This window comes from Pelodiscus sinensis, chromosome 8, assembly GCF_052426305.1.
Source record: "Pelodiscus sinensis isolate ZL-2025 chromosome 8, ASM5242630v1, whole genome shotgun sequence".
NCBI classification, from domain to species: domain Eukaryota; kingdom Metazoa; phylum Chordata; order Testudines; family Trionychidae; genus Pelodiscus; species Pelodiscus sinensis.
In genome coordinates, this window is record NC_143059.1 from 30,917,012 (window position 1) to 30,929,962 (window position 12,951).

Genomic DNA, 12,951 nt, shown 5'->3' on the forward strand with positions numbered 1-12,951 from the left:
GGTCCACACACACTATTCACAAATTCAGAGCAGATGCACTACTAGAAATGAGGACTTGTGGTCACTGATTTTTCCAGCCCACTTTTGTTGTTCTGACCAGTAGTCAGCTTCTCAGATCCTTTACGTCAGGATGGAGGTGTTCTGAGCTCCTAATCTCTGCTTGCTTCAAAGCCAAAAGGGTTTCATTTTCTAGCTTTCAGTGACATTTGGCATCAAGCGCACCAATCACAAATGTCCCAGAATGACAGAAGTCATGGATATCAACTTTTATTAAAACAAATATACATGAAAATACTGGAATCCACAAATTCTATGGCCACCTCATCCCCAGTTCAATATCAGGACAAATTCCTGCAGTCACACCCATGCAAATGAACCCTTTTGCCTGTGCAAAGCCTCACTGGAGCAAGAGTCCACCCACTCAGTAGGGCCTGGATTTCCCCTCCTCTGTGTCCATCCTGTTCTCAGAATTTGCAGTGACCTTCCCCATCCTTTAGTGTAGGACAAAAATCATTTGAAACATCCTTTGAGAAGCTGCATTACAGATTTGGCTAGAGAGTGCCTTACATTTTCTCACACAGCTCAACTATCTGCACATCTAAGGGAGCACATGATGGGCAGTGCGAAATCAGACATCTCCTTTCACAGCTTCAGGCCCTGCTGAAATAACTGGTGTGTACGGTATTACAAATTCAGAGCTATACTGAGTCCTTAGGCTCAATGCTTGAGTAGGGTGGGAGTTGCTGCTATGCTGCTCCAGGAAGTAATTGTGCTTCATTGAGGCAAAGCTCCCCTGGAGTTCCACCTGTCAGTAGTGATGGAGAAGGAATATGGGGTCTCAGCCAGTTACCAGGTCGAGCATACTTTAGCCTTTACTGGGTGATGCATATGGGGGAGCACAGCCATGTCTCTACTAGCCATGTTTCTGTTATTTTAGTAGCATGTGGAGCCAGTCTCAGAAAATAGATTCCTAAGTTACAACCAAGGGAGCATAAAGAAAGAATTCCACAAAAAAACAATAGCCAGCCCAACAGTAGCCAACCCTCACTGAAGTTCAGCTTAAAGCAAACTCAAAGGCTTCTGCTTACGGATATAAAATGTTGATTAATTAGCTAATCGAAGATTCAATTAGTCAATGAGGGCGCTTCTGCCTTTGAAGTGTAGCAACAGCCATTGGGTTGCTACACTTCAAAGGTGAAAGTGCTGCAGGGAGCATGGGACCAGCGGGGGACTCAAGCAGTCCCTGGCTGGCCCCATGCTCCCGCAGTGTTTCAAAGTGGCAGTGCCACATGGAGTCTGGGGTCAGCCTGGAGTGCTTGACTGCTTGAGTTCCCCACTGGCCCCATGTTCCCCACAGCGCTTTCGCCTTTCAAATATAGCAACAGCCTTTATCTCCCAGCTGGCCCCAGGCTGCACACAGCATTTCAAAGCGGCAGTGCTATGTGGAGCCCGGGTCCATGCAGCGCTGCTGCTTTGAAGCACCTCTTCCTCTCCCTCTCCCCCTCCCTCACCTTCCTGCCTCTTTCTGATAGAGGCAGAAAGGGGTGGGAGGAAGCAACTAATTGACCAGCATGTCAATTCTCCAATAAAGCATTTGCTTATCGGATAGTAGACTAGTTGTTCACATGCCTACTTCAGCTCAAGGGCTTGTACAGCATCTGGCCATTTTGACATTCTTTGGGGGACGAGGTGATGTAATCTTTGGTAATAATGCCCCAGCATTACCCTGCAAACTGTATTTGGGCATGCAAAATGGATAGCTCAATGACACAACAGTAATACAGATATCAGAACTAAGTGTGTGAATCCCGATACCATGGGTAAAAACAAGTTCAATATTTTGACTGGCATACAATTAGAGGTCATGTTTAGAAATATGGGCCTAAAAAGCTGCTATTGACTTCACTGCTCGAGTGGCAGGAATTTGAAATGACATTGGGAAAGGGTACCAAGTATCTCAGTTCAGCCCCCTCACCTCTGCACCAAAACCAATACAACCAAAATCCCACTTAGGGGAAATGTGCATATCCAAGCCTCAAAAACCTGAACTTCAATGCTCTAACCTATTTCTTCACTAACATGGCAGAATCGTGTTAAGAAATACCTATAGTAAATCTATTTACTAGTCACTCAAAGCTGTTTAGCAGAAAATAAAAACCAAGCAAACCCCACCCACAGTGCACTAAAAACACCAAAAGCAGGAAAAAAGTCTATTGGAATGTTGGAATTGTGGCGAAGAGAATGGAAATGTAACACACATGCTATGGAGATGGTCCATAACGAATGTTTTGTTGCCCAAGGGAATGATGAATAACACTAAGTCAGTTTGGTATAGCAACATCCCCTTGTCTGGGAATTGTAGAAACCCTGCGAACACTAGTAAACATCCATAGTGGATTCTGACTGCTCCTGCTTCATCTGGCAAGACTCAGGCTAGGTCTATATTGCGACACTTTTGCGGAAAACACTACGCAAAATGCACTCCATTTTGCATAGCTGTTTTTTTTGGGGGGGGGGGGGGGAAGAGGCTTTTCTGTCATTTGGCCCCGTCTAAATAGGGCCAAATGGCAGAAAAGCCGCCTCCTTTTAGTGGAACCCTTATGCCTTGTGAAATGAGGTACACATTTGCTCTTCCAGAAAAAAAAAACTGGAAAAGAAAATGTGTTCCTTGGACACAGTGGGCTTTTTCCAGAATACCTTTGGTATCCTGCAAAAACTCCATAGTCTAGACTTAGCCAGAGAGTGACACTACTACACAGGTCCTCCAAGATGAAAATCTCAGAACTGGGTTTGGCCACCAGGAAGTAAGCAGTAGATCCTAAGCAAGCATAAGCGGTCATAGCTCCACTGAAGTCAGTGAAGCATGATAATCTACATGATATCCATCTATTTGCAGATGTCATGTCCTAGCGATGGCTCCAATGTAAAGGTCCCCACAAAAACTATTCCACAATGAGCAGAATGAGCGAGAGTGCTGTGCATTGAGTTGGTCTTAGGATCATGCCGGCACATACTAATGTCACTTATATGGGTTATATATGTGCCCTTTTGGGACATGCACATGGGGGAAGAGGTACAGCATTTCACCACTAGTCTGAATTTAGCCCTAAAAGATCTTAACATTCACAGAAACAATACTTGGGGAAGAACATTCTTGTTGTAAAGAGACCAGAAACAAGAACTGACGAAGTAAGAGAATTACAGAAGTTTCATTACAATGAACAAATGGGAAATGTAAACAAAAAGTTAATTTTCAGTTAAAGGAAAAGCGGGGAAATGTGAAGGAACATAGTAAAGTAGCCCAGGTTAGTGCTAACTAGTGAATCAGAGGGGGACAGGCTGCAGATTACATTTTGTCAGATTTTTATTAGAATTTGAGAATTCAACAAAACACTATCAAAATGGTTATACAGGTTGAACTTCCTAAATCCAGGTTTGGCAACATCTGTGGTCTATCAGGATCATGGATTTTGCTGGACCAGAAAGCCCTGGTGTCAGGGAGCGCGAGCTGGTCAGGAGTTCAGTGGTGGGGAGCTCCAGCCGGGAATTTGCACAGTGAGTCAGCTGTGCAGCCCTGACCTAGCGGCAGCTGCAGAGCCCTATCCAAGAAGTCCCAGCTGGGAGCAGCAGCAGCAGAACAGCTGTGGAGCCCCATCCCCAGGAAGCCCCAGTTGGGCGGAATAGAAGCGGGACCACGGCGGCTGGAGAGTGCCATCCTCAGAGAGCCCCAGCCAGGCGGCAGGAGCGGACTGGAGCCAAGCCTTAGATCTGTAGCAGCAGGGCTGGAGCAGAGCCAGCCGGAGGGAGGGACAGTGGTAGAGGACCTCCCCAGTCCAGCAAATTCCCTCATTTGGGACAGGTGCCTGAGGGCGTCAGACCAGGGAGGTCCAACCTGTGGTAATTTTTCATTTATTGAAAACCCAGTTTCTAGTAATTGTATAATTTCAATAGCTAATTCAACAATATTTAATTGTTTTCTATAAAAAATTCAGAACACTGAAAAAGACGCTAAATTTTTATAAAAATGAAAAATATTGACAATGGCAAGTTTTCCAAGACAACAGTCATTGTTTAAAAGTCATTTCCCTGGATTTTCTTTTCTTTTGAGTTTTTCGAAAGTTTGAGATGCTCTTTCAAACTGCATGATGTAAAGACAGGAGGGAGGGAACCTTTCACATAGCAATCCAGGTGATGTTACTCAAGTTTCTAGACTATCCTAATAAAGCTGGAAAAGAGCTTTTTCTCCATATAAGTGAAATGGCAAAAGGTATAACAAAACAAATATTTTAAAAAGCTAATCAGAACATTTGTAACATTTAATGAGGCTCCAGTAGCTACTTTGTGTTTTCAAAACTAATCTGACATTGCTATATCCACAACCTAGAGAGAAGCTGGTCTCCATCCAGGGCAAGGCTGAGCAACTACAAAATAAATAAATAAAATCAGATTTGCCAGTAGAAATGATGGATAGTGATGAATGTTTAAGAGGAGCTGGGGACCAACCAACTAAGTAGTAGTTCTGCAGAAAAGGACCTCGGGGTTACAGTGGATGAGAAGCTGGATATGAGTCAACAGTGTGCCCTTGTAGCCAAGAAGGCTAATGGCATATTAGGTTGCATTAAGAGGAGCATTGCCAGCAGATCCAGAGATGTCATTATTCCCCTTTATTCGGCTCTGGTGAAGCCACATCTGGAGTATTGTTTCCAGTTCTGGACCCCCCACTACAAAAAGGATTGGAGAAGGTCCAGTGGAGGGCAACCAAAATGATTAGGGGGCTGGAGCATATGACCTATGAGGAGAGGCTGAGGGAGTTGGGTCTGTTTAGTCTGCAGAAGCGAAGAGTGAGGGGGGATTTGATAGTAGCCTTCAACTTCCTGAAGGGAGGTTCCAAAGAGGATGGAGAGAAGCTGTTCTCAGTAGTGACAGATGGTAGAACAAGGAGCAATGGCCTCAAGTTGTGGTGGGAGAGGTCCAGGTTGGATATTAGGAAAAACTATTTCACTAGGAGAGTGGTGAAGCACTGGAATAGGTTACCTAGGGAAGTAGTGGAGTCTCCATCCCTAGTGGTGTTTAAGTCTTGACAAAGCCCTGGCTGGGTTGATTTTAGTTGGGATTGGTCCTGCCTAGAGCAGGGGGCTGGACTTGCTGACCTTCTGAGGTCTTTTCCAGCTCTATGATTCTATGGGAACTGCTTTCTGGCTTATTCTAAGTCCTCTCTCACTCTGCCCTTTCAACAAATTAAGGACCAATGCAGGCAAGCTCCACTCCCTTCATCCATATACACATTGGGCAGATACCCCCAAGGACTCAAAGACCTGATTTTCAGACATGCTGAACACCTGTAGCTCATATGAACTTTGGTGGAGTTGTGGGCACTCAGCTCCTCTAAAAATGATGCCTCAATTCAACAGGCAACCTTCTGTGTCACTTGCCACCCATAGGATGTCTCCCCCACTATGTATGTATGATGTTTCTATTCAGTTGCACAAGAGGAAAACATGGCTCCAGAAATGTCCCATACACAGGTAACAAACCCTTTTCAGACTAGTTTGAACTTCATTAAGAGACATCAAAGAACATCAGTTTCATCAGCCACTGAATTGCCAGAGCCTTTTATGCCTGAAAGGATCTGTGAAGTCCTCATTGAGGAAAGGGCAGAAATAGTCTGTCTCTATTTTTTTTTAGGCTTGGGGCCCCTCAGAACTGAGAGGTAAAGAGACAAAATTTGCTTTACCCAGTAGCTAAGCTTATTGCTTTTTAGCTATTTTTGTTCCCTCATCAAGACAGCGTAGGCAGAATAATGCTGAAGCCCAATATGGAAGATTCTGTACAAGAGAGAAGTTTTTCTGAAAACATAAATTGAATGTTCATGGCCTATGGAAATGTTTTGCATGTGAGGGGTAAAATGCACTCTCCACTGAAGTCACTGGGAGTTTTGTTGTGTTTCAACGAAGCCAGAATTTCACCCCAGATATCATATCTTTAAGGAACAAAAGAGAAACATGAACACACAACAGTCTTTGTCCAGTTACAAGAAATGTCACAGGTGCAGCTTTGAGGAAACCTGTAGTATGGTAGATTTGTTAGTAGTCCTTGATATCACATGATGTGATCAAGTTAGTCAAAAGAATTTCTTGCGAAACTGTTTTGGTGAAGCACAGATCCTCACAGGTTTTTAGGCACCCTACTGTCCACAAAGATCTTTTACCTCAATGAAATAATAAACATACACTTGGAGAAACCCAGAAGATCCCATAACATTTAGAAACAAAGTGGAGGCATACAGCTGTACAGTAGTTTTGCAAAAAATACAGTAGATGTTCCATTATATGAAAGGAACGGAATACAAAAGGTGATATACATCTTTGTTACAGAAATCAATAAACAAGGCTGTTTCAGAGTTCTCTGCATACCAGTGCCATACTCTAATTTCAAGTTTAATTTGGCTTTGTCACTTCTGCACAGCCACATTTCAATTACTACAGGGTATGAAAAGAAGTGAAAATTTATGATTGTGCTAGAAGTAACAAAAGACAAAAGAATAGCCTCTGCCACTTTGCAGTTACTAGTTATCTATTCACCTTTATCTCCAGCATCTCAAACACTAAAATATCCTGCTGGAGTTGTAAAATACTTGATCAGATGCTTTGCATTTATAAAAAGTAAACAAAACAAAATGCTCCTTCAGAAAGAAGCCAAAAAAAATGCTTGATAAACAGAAGCCTCAGAGCTTGGATTTTGAAGTAGCAATAGAAATGATTCCAAACAAAAACATAAACCTCTTGTATTTTATTTTTCAAAAAAGTTCACTTTTTAATTTTGATGTATGCACCTCCAGCACTGCTGGCAGCTGATGAAAGCAGGCTTTGAAAGAGACAGACCCGCATGCTTGTGCATTTGTATTTCATATCTTATTTTGTTATCCTATTTATGCTAGCTCTTGACTATTCCATTTCTGCTCACCAAACCTTCTGCAACCAGCCTCTCCCTAAGCTGCAATACTGGGAATGTGACTTCATTCCTTCTTTGAACAATCTTGATTCCCTTTATTTTTAATCTTTTTAATCCCTTCTTTTTTATTGTTACTGCTGCAACTTTTTTTTATTGCTTTAGTCACACTGTGAAATGCTGAATTCAACAGCAAAACTCCTGTTGATTGCAGTTGGACCAAGATTTCATCTTTTGTTTCTGGATCCACAAAACTTAGCTCTTTGCTAAACAAAAGCTTTGGTACCATACTACAGCTAAAATATCCCAGCACTGGAAACAGGGATTTTGACTGTACAAGCGGTGGAAAGTTATTAGCTTATTTTTTTCCTCAAACACCTCCAGTTTGTTGTTAAAGTTAATTTAAAAAAGTGTAATAAATATGAATGAACATAAAAATCCAAATCTTATTCTAGTGCTTACAGGATTCTTCATGAATCCTAAGTACGCCTGCAAATGCTTTTGCATTTATATCACTTTATATATAGCACAGACACTGCACTGCTATAGTGGGAAAATGAAGAAGGCCATGAAAAATTTGGCACTTGCTGCTAATACATTCACTAAATTCAAAAGATTGTCTCAAACATTTCAGAGATTCTTTCAAGATTACACAATGTTTTTAATTAGACACCTGTCATTTAATTTACAATATTTTTATTGTGTCTAACAGAACACTATAAATTTTTGTTTTTCTAAAGTCAGTTTAAGGTGTGTCCCGTTCCCTCTCCAATCTTTCTGGAAACAAAGTCTTCCTTAAGGCAAATTCTCCCTCCCTCCACCCATAAAAAGCAAGTGAACCAGCCAAGTCTGGAGAAATGTAGACATTTCCAAGGTGCCTCACAGTGTCAGGTCCTAAATGAACTCCCCTCGAAATGGAAGTTGGCTACGGCTCTGTTCCTGCCAGCGGTAGCGGAGCTTGGAGAGAGACTTGTCTTCTGGGTTCTCAAACTCGGCAAACCCCAGTTGATTCAGGATCTCATAAACTCCAGCCTTGGCCGCCACCTGAAAGCAAAAGAGGGTGGGGGGGCGGGGCAGAAAGAAGAGGCTTACATTCTTTTGAGTATACAGCTGGATTGTGTTGAGCACAGAAGTTTATCAGCATGGCATTCCAGTTACCCTTGATGTAAAACCATCTGGGTAAGTGAAAAGAATTAGAATACCACACAAAGCAAGAAGCAAGGACACCTCAGCCTTCTCGATGTCATCCGTAATTAGCTTCTCCATCCCTGCTAAGTAATGGACCCACACATTCTTTAACCTCCTCTTTAAAAAGAGTTGTATTTAAATGTCTGTACTAAGAGGTTATGTATTTAAATAACCAGTTCTTGTTGCTTTTTATGTTTCTTTTTAGGTGTAACTCATCTTGTGCCTTTGCCTCTCTGATTATGTCCCTACTGTGTTACTCTTTCGTTCTCCACCTTAGCAATACATCCATGTTCCATTTTTGGTAGGATTCTTTTTTGATTTTCAAGTCACTAACAAGCTTCTGATAGTCATATTGTCCTCTTACTATTCTTTCTATTTTTTTCTTCATATCAGGATAGTGTGCAGTTGTGCCTTTAATATTATTTCTTTGAAAACCTGCCAGCTCTACTGAATTCCTTTATCCCTTAAGATTATCGTCCCAGGGGATCTTACCCAACAGTTCTGTGAGTTTGTTAGTCTTGGTTGCTTTTTGTTTAAGTCCATTGTCCTTATTCTGTTGCTTTCACCCCTTCCTTTCCTTAGAATCATGAAATCTATCATTTCATGATCACTTTCACCGTAATTGCCTTCCACCTTCAGATACACATTCGATTTCTCCGTAGTGGTCAGAATCAAGTCTATAATGGCTGTTCCTCTGTTTACATCATACACACTCGCAAATAAAAGGCTGTCCCCAATATAGTACAAGAACTTATTGGAAATTGTGCTACAATATTACTTTTCCAACATTTGTCTGGGTAGTTAAAGGAGCTGTGCTTGTTGTAAGAACTGGTAGTTAGAGTAGCTGTGACAGGTCCAGTGCATACTTAACCTAAACTAAAGCTTGAACTATGGTTATACATATGGTAACAAATAAAACGCGTACTTTCTTACATCTGGTGCTTAAACATTTTATAAGCCACTCTTTAACTGTTTGCGTTAGCATTTCCAGGGTTTGTTAGTTTTGGCGGAGTTCTGGAAAAGTTACAATGTTGCCTTGTTTTTGCTAAAAATGTAGTGCTTATGAAAGGGCAGAGAGGGACTGAGAGAGACTGACAGCACTTCAGCCCAAAGATTTCCTTTTATCCGAAAGCCAGGCACACGTCTCCTCTGAAGTATACCTCAAGCTTTGCCTCAACCCTTCCCCCTCAAGGATATGTGAAGTGAGCAGGGGTTGACGAGACAGATTTAAATGTGTGAATACACTGCCCTTGCTGTGGGAGTGTTAAGGAAACAGTCCTGTTACAATCAATTCCTTTGCTGTTAATGCCTACACTCTGAACAGACAGCTCTTGCAGCCTGATAATACTTGATAGCCTCCTCATTAGGAGAGTGCACTTTATTTTCCTTGTCAATTGGAGATAACTGATGTACCACACCAGGGTTGCGAACTAGTAATCAACATCTTTCAAACAAAAAGCCATTGACTAGCTCACTTTTTAACCATGGTCCCATACATACACTGATTTAAAAAAAAAAGATTCTCAGATGCTTTCAGCACTTATATAGGCAACAAAAGTATTAGTTATTGTGCTCAGAGAAAAATAAACTTCCATTTAGAGAAAGTGGCTATGAGAGTGAATATACACAGGGAGGTTGACATTTAGCCATAGCCACACAGTGCTAAGGTGCCATTTGGTTTCAGTGGGAAAATAAACTCATATAGGAAGCTATCCAGTGTCAGTCAAACTACAGGCAGTCCCTGGGTTACGTACAAGATAGGGACTGTAGTTGAATTTGTATGTAAGTCGAAACTGGTACATATTGTAGGGGAAACTCTAGCCAAACATTTCTCCAGAGCTCAGTTTTATTCTCCCACACCTCACTTCCCTCAGTCCTTTATTCTCAAGCTGAGGTGTCTGCTGAGAAAAGCCGCTCCGCGTCTCCCTAGTCTGCTTAGGGGGGGGGGGGGCGCTAGCTTCGTGTCTCCCTGGTCTGCTGGGGGGAAGCAGCTAGTGCGGGGTTGCCTCACCCCGTTTGTAAGTAGGGATCCGATGTAAGTCGGATCCATGTAACCCGGGGACTATTTAAGAAAGAAAGGAGTCTGCACAGTTTGGTGAGTCAGAGGTTGGCATAGAGAGAAGTCTTCTACTAAACCAGTGAGACCAGAGGTCTTAAACATTCGGTAATAAGGATTCTTACTGACACCACATTCTGCCCTTTGTATGGTATCCCATACAATAAAGAATGTTAAGGGTGCAAATTCAACCACTCAGTCTGGAAATGCTGAAGCTAAGATAATACAGGCAAGTTTGCGCCTCTCTCTCTCTCTCTCAATACTAGTATCAGGTAGAGGAGAATCATGTCCAGTGTATGTTTCAGTTAACAACACTGCTGCAGGGAATAAACAGCTGCTTGTTTGAGTTCATGTTTCAACACCTGTTTCTAATTCAGCACTGAGATGCTCCAAGTGATTTGATCTTATCTTTTCCCAGAACTTCCACATACACCCTTCATCTGCCTCTTTCCCCAACCCACTGCTCTCACTCTGAGACACTTGCTGCCAATCTTGTACCTATTTAGTTATTTAGTGAGAAGTGTAGCAGAGGAATTGCCATTTTATTCTATAAAGCACTGGGGATTCATTTGCACATGAAGAAAATAAGGATTTTGTCATAACTTTCTCCTTTGCCAAAATTCAACAGGCCAAAATCATTTCAATAATTAGCATTAGGTCAATCCTTCATGGTATTTCCTTACTATTTAGACAGTAAACATCACTTTAGAACTATTTCTTAACCCTATCAGTAGGTTCTTTGTACTTGAAGGTCCTGAAAATGATGATCATCATACATCTTGCATTCAGAGGATTATTCTAGGAGGGGGTGGGTGAGATTCTGTGGCCTGCACTGTGCAGGAGGTCAGACTAGATGATCATAATGGTCCCTTCTGACCTTAAAGTCTATGAGTCTGAGGTCCTCCTGCAAAATGTGATTACATGGCCATGGAGTTAGTCACATAATTGTTCTTCTGTGATGACATATGGCAATAACTGTCTATTAATTGCACATTTTAGTCTGTAACTAGAACATGATGTATGTTTTTGACTTCTAACATGGTGTGTTAGACTAGCAAAACAGAGCAGACAGCTCCTATGCACTCACCCACAAGAGAGAGGCAGGGCATCAGGCTAGGGATTACAACCCATTGAGACTGAATGGGTCTAACTGTCCAAACACTAGAGCAGCCATCAAGAGGGCATTCTCCCAGAGGCCCTACTGCATGCTCAATTGACTGGAAAAACTGACTGTCAAGCACCAGGAGATTTCACACCTGGGCCCATAAACAAAAAAAGATTCAGCAATAAGGTAATTTGTCCCAGGCCCCACACAGGGATGGTGGCCTGTTGAACCTGTTAAAAGGAACCAGTCAGAGCAAGATTGAGATAGATATGCAAAGAAAGATCTTGGTGTGTTAAGAAGGTGAATTGGATCTGTTCTGTTCCTGTAAAGAGACTAAATGTGTTTGTCGCTACTAATTGTTTCAAAAATATTTTCCTGTTTCGCTATGCTTTGTCCCAACTACAAAATGAAAATACTTTAAGGAAGTTTTTGTTCAATAGCACCGGTCACAGATTCCCAAAACAAAGAAACACAGATGCCCAGAACATACTCAGATCTGTAGTGATATGCGGTTGGTGTGCACAAGGTAATATAACTAGGGATGTAAGCGAGTAGTTGAGTCAACTATTTGACTATTTGCTTCCCTCCCACTCTTGCTGCCTCTGTATCAGAGGCAGCAAGTGTGTGTGTGTGTGTGTGTGTGTGTGTGTGTGTGTGTGTGTGTGTGTATACACACACATGGGGGAGGAGGGAAACTGGAGCTGGTTTTCCCCCAGCACCATCTCCATGATGCCACCTCCTCCCTCTTCTCCCACGCTGCTGCCTCTACCAGAGACAGCAGTGAGGGTCAGGGAGGTAAGGTAGGCTTCCATGATGCCACCTCTGCTCACAATGGGCCCAGACTTGCCACAGGCAGAGGCTGCTCTGGCAGCAGGCTCTGTCTAAAGAGGGTCTCAGCAGGGGAGTTGCCCTCCTCCTGTTCGCCAGCCTCTGTTCGCGGTGGCCAGGGTGCCTGTGTGCCCGGCTCCTACTACATTTAAACTGCAGAGCCACAGCAGGGGTAGCTCCTGGACCGGAGCAAGCTGGGACAGAGCATCTGTAGCCAGACACAAAACCCCATCTTGTTTTTCCACGAGCCCCATCTTGTTTCCCCCCCCCCCAGAGAGCAAGAGAAAGGCAGTCAGCCTTTGATGCCCTGGGAACACAGGTTTGCTGCCTGTCCCTGACTCTACCATAAACAGAAACCAGACAGTAAATGGGCTAGCTGACGACCCGGGGCCTCCCGTCGCCCTGATGGCTAGTACCAGTAATTGACACGCCTGCACTGTCCCAGGAGAGGAATCTTCGCCCATCACATACCAGAGGTGCCCATTGTCTGCATTTTCCCAGGTGTAAATTATGCTTTGCACCCTTCGTGGGAAACTTGGCATTCAAAGCCATTTTTCCTAATTGGCCACTTGAGCCCAGGAAGAAGCCTAAATGACCCAAGGGGTATAAAAGAGGTTCAGCAGCCCACCCTATTTGAGCTCCAATCATCTATACCTGCTGGCAGGTATTGATTGTCTCCCGAGGTCTGTGGGACGCCCAACCTCGCCCTACTTCTTCCCGAGGGATTGAGAGAAAGACGCTGGCCATGCCAAGTCTGGAACGCAGGGGTGAGAATATATACCTGCTATGTGTCTATTTTGCATGCATTTAATAAGAGCTCAGAGAA

At 43.0% G+C, this 12,951-nt stretch overlaps 1 protein-coding gene across 7 annotated transcripts in view; it reads right to left on the minus strand.

Moving 5' to 3' along the window:
* Positions 1-251: 251 nt before the first annotated feature.
* PALD1 (phosphatase domain containing paladin 1) overlaps positions 252-12,951 on the minus strand; it is a 207,572-nt gene continuing 194,872 nt past the window's right edge. For all 7 annotated transcript variants that reach the window (XM_006122784.4, XM_006122783.4, XM_006122786.5 and 4 more), the window contains one exon: positions 252-7,992. In XM_006122784.4, the coding sequence (XP_006122846.2) occupies positions 7,843-7,992 (150 nt within the window). In that variant the 3' untranslated portion in view covers positions 252-7,842. The remainder of the gene's footprint in view (positions 7,993-12,951) is intronic.